Below are 10,002 nucleotides of genomic sequence, written 5' to 3'. Positions count from 1 at the left end.
AATATCCTTACAACCAATTTTAAAAAAAAAATTAGAATTAATTTAATAATAATTTTATAAAAGTAATCTTTAATATAAATAAAATCAAACATAAAGTTATGTCAATCATTTTTAGTTATAATAAAATATTAATTTAATTATTCTATTAATTTTATATTTTTATCAAATTTATAATTAAATTTTTATTTTTTTAATTAAATTTTTATATTATTTTTAATTTTATAATTAAGTTATTTTTGCGTCAAAATTAAAAAATATGTAGATAAAGATTTAGTTATCGACATTGAACACACTTCTAAGTTCTAAGATAGATTGGAGGAGAGGGCTCGTGTTTTACTAAGGATGTTTATCCGCATCGGAGTGGCCGCCTTATTTGAAAAGAGAGAGAGAGAGAGAGACAGTACCCTCTTCTGTCCCACACGCATAAACCAACAAAAGCAAGTAGACCATGAGAGGTGGGTCAGGTGGACAACGTAGTTCTCACTTCTCGGGGCATATCAATAAATTAAAATAGTAGAATCCAATCATATGGAATTGTCCATTTATCGTTGTGAAATTGGTTCCCCTGTGTTCTCCAAGTTCAATTTTGAACTGTTTGGTAGAAGAATAGAAGATTACCATGGCTAACTTGGAAATAGAAGAGGAGCCAATGCTGTCACCTCCACAACGATCTCATGGACTCCAGGGTTCGGATTTTCGGGCCCGAAGCAGGTCTATGCACATTCCCATGGTCTCCCACCGAGAAGCAACTCGTACACTTGATAGTGTGAAAACCTTTCCCCAGAAGAAGAGTGCTTCATCGTCATTCTATTCCACTGCCACTCATGAAACTCTACATCTTTCTTCGTCCCGCCGCGGCGGTGGCCCACTTAGATGGCATCGTGCTATGACAGGAAGGCTTCAATATAATCCTCTTCAAGCAGAGGTATTTGTGCTTTAAAAAACTCAAGCTCCTTATCTTGTTTTTGTGATAAAAGAAAAAATGATAACATAGGTTTGTAGATTTTAAAAGAGATAATTTTTTTTTTAAATTTAATTTAGAGAAACTTTTAAGAGCCAGCAACTTTTAGTAGTTTTAGCCATTATTTAGTTAATACAAATATTAAATTATTTTTAACAAATAAATTTTACTAGTTTATGTATATAAATTCTGAAAAATATAAGTGCAAATTGTATTGATTCATGTGTACAAAATTCTAGTAAATATATGTGTAAATTATATGTTTTTTGTATGCAAAATTTATGTAAATATGGGTGTAAATTATTACTGGCCAAAAATAATAATATTTATTGGTCATTTAGCATTGTTCTTTAATTTATATTTATTAAAATTAATTTACTATATGTAATTCGTGTTATTTGTGTTTATTCAAAGTAATTTTTAAACATAAATGTTACTAACTTTTAAAAAGTTATTTTTCAAGTTAGTGTTGATGAACTATTTTCTAAAAGTAAAAATTTACAAAACCAACCCGAAGTCTAAGAAATTCAAATAGGTTTGGTCAGAAGGTGTTTTTCTTCCAAAAATAAACTAGGTTTAATTACTTTTCATCCTTATAGTTTTATTAAATTTTTAATTTGATCCTTATAGTAAAACTATTTCTTTTAACAAAAGAACGGAGAATGCAAATGTAATTCACTACATAATCTCTAATTAAATTTAACTTGCAAAATATATGGCATTACATCTACGTCCTTGTTTATTCTGGTTACCATACAGGATACTATCTGATTATTATTCTTGATTCTTCAAATTATTGTTTCACTACCTAGCATTGCTAGTTTTGTTATCATTGTCCACTTTGAGGGGAAATTTTGATAATATTGTAATATTATGTATTATGCTATTGCTTTCATGTAACCAAGTTTATTTCTTTCTCCAATGTTTTGAGTGTTCACAGTTTGATAGTATTTTTGAGGGTTCTGCTTGGAGAGTCCCTTCATTCTGCTCTTCATGTGTTCCTGGAGTTATACATCCTGACAGTGTAAAACAATGGAACAAGATTATAGCTATTTTAAGCTTGGTGGCAATATTTTTGGATCCATTATTTTTCTTCTTATTGTATGTTGAAAAGGTATGTTACAAGACTTTGTCCTATTTATAACCCCACCATTGATTATTTAATATTTGTACTTATTGTTTGTCTAGAACAATTAAATCAATAGAAAAATAATGTAAACATAAAAAGATCATTTTATTTTGATCATCAGAGAACTCAAATTCATTGTTCTTCCCTTTACTTAGTTGAATTATCTTGCATGTTATAGTTACAAATATTTTCCTGATACCATCTGAACATTTTATTTGCATTTTTCATATTCATTGTGCAGCATTTGAATTGCATTGTTATCAGTTGGACAATGACGAGACCACTTATTTTACTTAGAAGCATAAATGATTTAGTATATTTCATGAACATGCTTCTCCAGGTAATCTCCAAGTTACAACCTTTTAGAAGTACTCTAATGAATGTATTTCAGTAAAAGTTTCTTGGCACCAAAGGAGGACCAGGGTATAGAAACTTTTACATCAAACATAACTGTCTACTAGAAGATTATTAGATCATAAAATAATCTAAGGGATGATAAATACATGTTGCTCAACTTTTATGTATTAGTAAATAAAAACTTAATACATAAGAGTGGTTGGCCATTCAAAAAGGTGTTTAAACACTGGAAATTGATTGAAACTTTTAATAAATGGAGAGTGCAAAGAAAATGTAGCTGGTAACAATATGATTGAAAACATGAAATGAAATAGCATTGTGATCTCATGGATAAAGATTAATAAGCATAGCTCCAGCTTGTATAACTCTGTAATTTCATCTTTTCAGTTTAGGTTGGCTTATGTTTCTGCCGGGTCAAGGTTAAGGGGTACTGATTTAATTGATGATCCAAAGAAAATTGCTCGACATTACCTGACTAGTTATTTCTTTCTTGATTTGTTTATTGCACTTCCTCTACCACAGGTAAGTGTCTTACGATCTCACTTTCTTTTTCATGATGGCATGCTTTTTTCTCTATTAAAAAAAAAAAAGAAGATATCCACTTAAGTATTTGACTATGTCACCCATTTTATTTTTTTATTTTTATGTGAAAAGGAGATATAAAAGTTATTGAACATGAATGGTCATTTCATTTTCTCTCCATTTCCTAGAAATCAAATCTTCAGTAAAATTTGTGCTTCATGGTTAAAATTACACGCTAGCTTGTGCAGCTAGCCAAAGAGTCTAGTCCAGGTGAAATGAACCTATCCATCATATCCACTAAATATTGCAATCAACCTTTATTTGTCATTATGAGAAAATCATTCACAAATTCCCTCTTTCTACACTATCAACTAAGATTCTTTATTGATCAAACAGAGTTTGAATTTATTTGTAGACTTCCAAACTTACTTTATGGTTTAAAACTATCTCCATTGGCGTGTTTTGAACCGTAAACCTTGTATTTCAACAATTGGTCATGATTTGCAGTTAGATAGATTACTTGGTATTTTATCTTCATTCTCTGTCAAATCTAAGTATTTATCTTTTAGTGTGTGTGGAAGATATTGCCACATTGGTGATGAGGATAATGATATTTGTAAGCTTAAAGAACATAAACATTTTCAAACCAAGGATTTAGTGTGCCTCAAGTATTTTCTTGGAATTGAAGTAGCTCAATATTCTACTTGGATGGTGATTTCTCAGGGAAGTGTGACCTTGATATCTTAGAAAAGATTGGTCTGTCATATAGTTGACCTTTGGATACTCCAAGGGATCCAAATTTTATGTTGTTTCCAAGATAAGGGAGCCCTTATTATATTGCAACCAATATTGGATACTTATTAGGAAATTACAGTGGGTTTCTTCACCTTTAAATAGACAATCCTGTTAGGTTATTATGCAAGATTGGAGTTAACTTGATATCTTGGAAATGTGAGAACAAAGTGTTGTGGCTAGATCAAGGACTAAAGTAGAATATCAAGCAATAGCCTAGTAACTTATCACTAATATGGGTGAAGCATTTTCTACAAAGGCTAAAGTTTAATTTGGAGATATTAATTAGATGCAGCTCATATGTGACAATCAAGCATCCTTGCAGGTTGCCTCAAATCCAACATTCCATGTGAGAATCAAGCATAAAAAAGTAGATTATCATGTCATTAGAGCAAAGGTTCAATCTGGATTCATTGTGACTCACTTTGTGAATTCCATTGATCAATTAGTAGATATCACAAAGTCTATTAGGAACTTCGAGTAAGTTGAAACTGTAGCACACTTTTTGCATATGATTTAAAATTTTATATGATTTAGTTTGAGGGGAAGTTTTGGACATACGAAAACATCAACAAATATTTTTTAAATTTTGTTGTAGAGTTATTACTCTAAGTAACTGATGTATTTAAATTTATTGTGAGAAGTTGGTACTGTTGATGAATTTAGCTGTGTATATGGAATTATGGATCTCTATAATTAGAATAAAAACACACAAAATGAATGTTCCTCTCTTATTTTTCTATTACTTGTTACTCTCTATAGACAATCTCTGAAAAATTTACTAATTCTTATTTTAGCAATAGATGCTCCTTGTAACTTGTCTGAAACCAAGTAGCCTAAAAAATCAACCTAGTTATATGCTAGAAATAATTTTATCTCTAACAACTTCGATGTTTTTTATAGAATAATATTCAATTACTCATCAAACTCCTTTTCGGTTATATAAACAGTGTACATTATGTGCGGATCACAGTATTGTTTCTGCTGCCAAATGTGCAGATAATAGTATTGTTTGTGCTGCCAAGATATTTCGGAGCGAGTCATGCTGAGAGTCTTTTATGTGGAGTGATCCTTGTGCAGTATATCCCCAGGTTATTCCGATTTTTGCCTCTGCTAATTGTCCAGTCTCCAGAAGGATTCATATTTGAGTCAGCATGGGCAAATTTTTTTATAAATATCCTCATTTTTATACTATCTGGACATGTCGTTGGCTCTTGTTGGTACCTCTTTGGTTTGCAGGTGAGTGAAAAACATTCTTGTTGATACCTCTTTAGTATCACTTGGTTCAATTGAGATCCTCGAATCTTCATATAATTGTCTGTAATACGTAATGCAGTTTAAAATATTTACAAAATAAAGTGCTTTGTCAATATGTGTGTGCTTTCGCATGGAAATTTATTGCACCCTTTTTCCCCCTTATTTGTATCTTAGTGCGTCTCTTTTATTATCATTGATCATAAAACTATACTACAAATTTCGGATAACTTTAGACACAAGCAATTTGATTATGCAAATGAAGATTAAATAATATTCTACTATTAACGTTACTCTTTTCTTCCCCCATCCTTCTTCTAGAGGGTTAATCAATGTTTGCGAGATGCCTGCCATAATTCAGTTGTTACTCAATGCATGAAGATTATTGATTGTGGGTATGACCGTTTCTCACACTATACATCATCAGATTCAGAAATGTGGAGAAACAATGCAAATGCAACTGCTTGTTTGAATTCCTCTTCTGGTGCTTTTGATTATGGGATATACGCCAATGTTGTACAACTTACTACGCATCCTAAAATAGTCAAGAAGTATCTGTATGCACTGTATTGGGGCTTCCAAGTATGCGTTTCATTCTTCCCTTCTGTTTATTTTGTAAATTTTTTTTTTTTACATTTTAGTAATTGCACATCTCATTTTTCTTCCATTGGAGGAAAAAAATAGTCTTGTTTGTAAACCAATCCCTTTTCTTTCCTATTGTCAGTTTTATGGTTGATCTTTCTCCAAAATGGATCATTGGTAACTCTAACTCCTTTAGGTTTCAAGTGTAGACTAAGCACTTTCCTACTTTATCTTGAGTTAGAAATATTATTTAATGATATGAATGGGGAAGATAATGCTTGAATTTATTAGCACATGCTCATGGATACTCTCATAGTAAACCAATAATACTAACTTAGGCTATTATATATCCTTTCTTATCTTGAATACAGCAAATCAGTACCCTTGCTGGTAATCAAACCCCTAGTGATTTTGAGTTCGAAGTCCTTTTCATAATGGCAATCACAGGAATAGGACTCTTGCTTTTTGCACTTTTGATCGGAAACATACAAAACTATCTTCAAGCTCTCGGTCAGAGGTAGAACTTTGTTTTCTTTCATGCTGTATCCATCCTAAACTTTTTTATGACAATGTTTTTCATACTCATCTGTAATGATGTTTTTCATACTCATCTGTAATGCTTTAGTTGTACAATTCCTTGTATATAAAAATTTCAAAATAACTCAGGTAGGCGAGTGATAGGCACCCTAATGCGTAATTGTATTTGTATATAAATATCACTCTAAATTCTATCACCACATCAATATTCCTGTAAGTTTGACTGTAGCTGATATGTAGCTCATATTTTTGCTATTTTTTCATTAAGATATTTTGAATAGATAATGAAGAAGTCTGCTATAAATATTGTAGTTTGTCATTGCATTATTTTGTTCTCATTGGTCGGTTTAACTTTTCTAACATTGCCAATCTTAATTGAGATTTAATAGTGAAGTTCTACTGTGTTACGGGTTACAGTTTGGTCAGTGTATTTTCTTCCATATTGCTTACAGGACACTAGAAATGCAACTTAGAGGCCGTGATGTTGAGCAATGGATGAGCCAGTTTCACTTACCAGAAGATCTTAGAAGGTCTGAAATGCTTTTATTCTCTTGATGAATCGCTTCCACATTGGATCATGCATATTTTCCAATTGGTTGATGTGATTCATTGGTTATTAACTTAGGCTGCCGTTTGGTTATAAGAACAGGATAAGACAAGACACTAAGAACAAGATACAAAGGACAGAAACACAAAAATTAGTATTCTTGTATTTTGTTTGGTAATAAATTAAAACTAATTATCAAAATCTAATCCATTCTTATTTTTTCTCATTCGAAAAATTTGGGAAGAAAAATATAATAATAAAAAATATAATTATGAAAAATTAACAAGAATAATAAAAGAAAAAAAATAAGTTGTATCTCTTGTTAGTGTTTCTATGTCCTTCCTGTCACGATGGACACTAAATACACCAATGTTTCTGTCCATGTCTCATCTGCCAAACACGTTTTTGTATTTCTATGTCCATGTCTCAGTGCTCCGTACTTGTAAACAAATGCAGTCTTGATGAACATGAGAAGTTTCATGTTTGTAATAATTTTCTTAGTTTGTCAGTGTAAATGCTTTGTGTTGCATAACTGGTTTTTGGTTTAATAATCTTCTTCTTCCCGTTATTTTATTTTATTTTATTTTATTTTATTTGAAAGGGTTTAATAATCATTTACTACTCTTTATATGATAACTTTCTGTACAATATTTATTGTTCATCTGGCTTACAATCATCATATTCACATGGATCAATTCCTTTCTGGCATAATTGAATTGATGCTGAAACTGTAAATATATAAGCAGCTACTTCTTACTGTACAATAGAGCATGTATGTGCTTTGAATGCAATAAATATAGTATGCCTCGTATTTTTAATTTTGTTTAGGGTGTATGTCGAATTAAATTGTGGATAACATAAACACAAGTGAGATAGGATTTCTATCATGCAGGAAAATAAGACATGTTGAACGGTATAATTGGGCTGCAACAATAGGGGTGAATGCGGAAATGCTTATGGAGAATATGCCAGAAGATCTCCAAAGAGACATAAGGCGTCATCTCTTCAGATTCATTAAGAGAGTAGGCACCAAAAATCTTGAATATCTATGGTAGCTTTCTAGTTATGTTTATGCCAACTCATCTTGTTTACACTTTGAGTGGATCATAATTATGTGGTTTACATATTAGATGAAGTACACAATGTCAGCCACTATGTTTCATATGAATTTCTGTTTGCCTAAGGTTCTCTATTCATAACATGATGGAAATGGAATCAAACAAATGTTTAATAAGAAGCTGACATATGCTGAACAACCTTGAAAATTCTCGATAATGGTGAGTCTGAGGATGTACCATTCATGCAGGTTCGAATTTTTTCTATGATGGACGAGCCTATTTTAGATGCCATTTGTGAGAAGTTAAGACACAAGATATACATCAAAGGAAGCAATATCTTGTATAATGGTGGTCTAGTGGAGAAGATGGTGTTTGTTATGCATGGGAAATTGGAGAGCATCGAAGGAGAAGATGGAATTAGAATTAGCTTAACCCAAGGGGATGCTTGTGGTGAAGAACTCTTGCAGTGGTGTTTGGAGAATTCATTACTCTACACAGGTACAACAATATTAAATGATGTGATGATGTGCCTCTTAAATATTTTCTATCATTCATCAACATGATTTACAATATGATTTCTACTGTAGCAAGCAGAAAACCAGAAAAAGTCTTGCGTAGTGAAAGGACAGTAAGGGCCTTAACAAATGTGGAGGTGTTTTCACTCCGAGCTGATGACCTTGAAGAAGTAATAATTCGTTTCTCAAGATTATTTCAAAGACCACGTGTTCAAGCAGCCCTAAGGTCAGTTGTTCCCTTTCTCTCATTATATCTTGATTTTCAGTTCAGCATAATCATCTTCCTTATGACTTAAAAGTATGTTAGTTAATCAAAAATTATAATTCTACATACACTGAGTCCAGAGTTTAATGAAGGTTTTGTGTGGAAGTTCTTCACCAGGTCTACATTGCTTACATAAATAGATCATCGATATTAGTATGGTATTGCTTAGTTAAAAATGAAAAATGAATATTTGTGATCTGATACAAGTCTAACCCTTTAGAACAGGGAGTAAAACCAAAATATATTTTCGCCTCCGGAGGTGAAAAAATGTCATTATGTGCATGGAACTAGTAAGAATAAGCATATTTGTGGTTTTCACTATAAAAGTATTTTATTTTCTTTCATTTTTTCGATGTACATGTCTGAATAATTTTTTGGTAATTTGTGATATTTTAGGTATGAATCACCTTATTGGAGATCCCTTGCTGCAACACGGATTCAGATGGCGTGGCGAAACAGGAAGAACCGTTTAAATCGTAAGCGTGCTGCCTCACAAACAAATTAGGTTCTAGATTGCATTGTAATATATCTGTAATATTATATGTAGCAACTGTAATATGTGCTGCATATTAACACATAACAAGTGTTGCTTTTGCTTGTATAACTAGAAGAAATTCAGGTCTAAAAACAAGAGATGTGGATATCCAAATAATACTAAGACGGGTCTGATCATGTATGTTGAATTCATTGAACTCGTGCCACATTTTTCAAGCAAAATTTAACTATCATGATTCATCAGTCATGACCATAGCAGCTCTTTCTACCGAAGGTTAACTGACTCCAGCTTTTATGGGAATGAATTGGTAAGTAAAAAATAATTTTAATTTGCATGTTTTTATATCATATTTAATTTTTTTTTAAAGCATTCATATGATTTTTACTTAGGTTCAAATGTATATAGTTCAAGAATATAGTTTGCAAATAGCTAACACTTGATTCATCCAGATAAATGCATCAGAGGATGAACACCCTGTAATTTATGTCACAAACAACTTGCCATTTATGACTCATTGCGAGGACTCGGTTCGTTTTTTTTAATCCAAAATGCATAAATTGCAGTAGATGGTTGCGATTTATGACTAATGCTAAAAATTGTACTGCGAGGTGTTTGTTGAATTCAAATTTTGTGTATAAAGCGCACTTATCGGGTAGATTCTGATTCGTTTTTAAATTTCTTGTTCCCTAGTGCAATTTCTTTAGTTTCTAGAGTTAAATCAGAATTTCTTGGTGCAATTTACTTGTTTTTCAGTTAAAAAAAAATTTCATTGCGATTTTCTATTTTAAGAAAAAAGACATGTAAATAATATTGTATTCGGAAAAAGACATTGTTAATTAATTAGATATTATTTATTTTAGCTTAATTTTATGAAAAATTCTAATAATTGATTACCTTTCTCATATCACGAACACCGACCTTTGATCCATTTTGAACAAAAACGATAATTTTAATTGGATAACAATTTTGATATATACATACAAAAAT

At 31.4% G+C, this 10,002-nt stretch overlaps 1 protein-coding gene across 5 annotated transcripts; it reads left to right on the top strand.

The window, feature by feature from the left end:
- Positions 1-312: 312 nt before the first annotated feature.
- Positions 313-9,670, top strand: LOC107490793 (probable cyclic nucleotide-gated ion channel 20, chloroplastic). Of its 5 annotated transcripts, none has more exons than XM_052262176.1 (14): positions 313-925; positions 1,902-2,075; positions 2,332-2,430; positions 2,835-2,969; positions 4,761-5,000; positions 5,337-5,597; positions 5,969-6,116; positions 6,547-6,664; positions 7,574-7,703; positions 7,988-8,237; positions 8,327-8,480; positions 8,916-8,995; positions 9,131-9,322; positions 9,465-9,670. In XM_052262176.1, the coding sequence occupies exons 1-13, from the start codon at positions 620-622 to the stop codon at positions 9,142-9,144; spliced, it is 2,109 nt and encodes a 702-aa protein (XP_052118136.1). In that variant the 5' UTR covers positions 313-619; the 3' UTR covers positions 9,145-9,322; positions 9,465-9,670. The 5 variants fall into 5 exon arrangements, with proteins under 5 accessions (XP_052118136.1, XP_052118135.1, XP_015967086.1 ...); XM_052262175.1 differs by having other exon boundaries at positions 9,128-9,322; XM_016111600.3 differs by having other exon boundaries at positions 5,969-6,114; positions 6,587-6,664; positions 8,916-9,322.
- The last annotated feature ends 332 nt before the right edge of the window (positions 9,671-10,002 follow it).

The sequence above is a fragment of the Arachis duranensis genome, chromosome 5, assembly GCF_000817695.3.
Source record: "Arachis duranensis cultivar V14167 chromosome 5, aradu.V14167.gnm2.J7QH, whole genome shotgun sequence".
Taxonomy (NCBI): domain Eukaryota; kingdom Viridiplantae; phylum Streptophyta; class Magnoliopsida; order Fabales; family Fabaceae; genus Arachis; species Arachis duranensis.
This window is presented reverse-complemented; position numbering and strand designations above follow the sequence as displayed.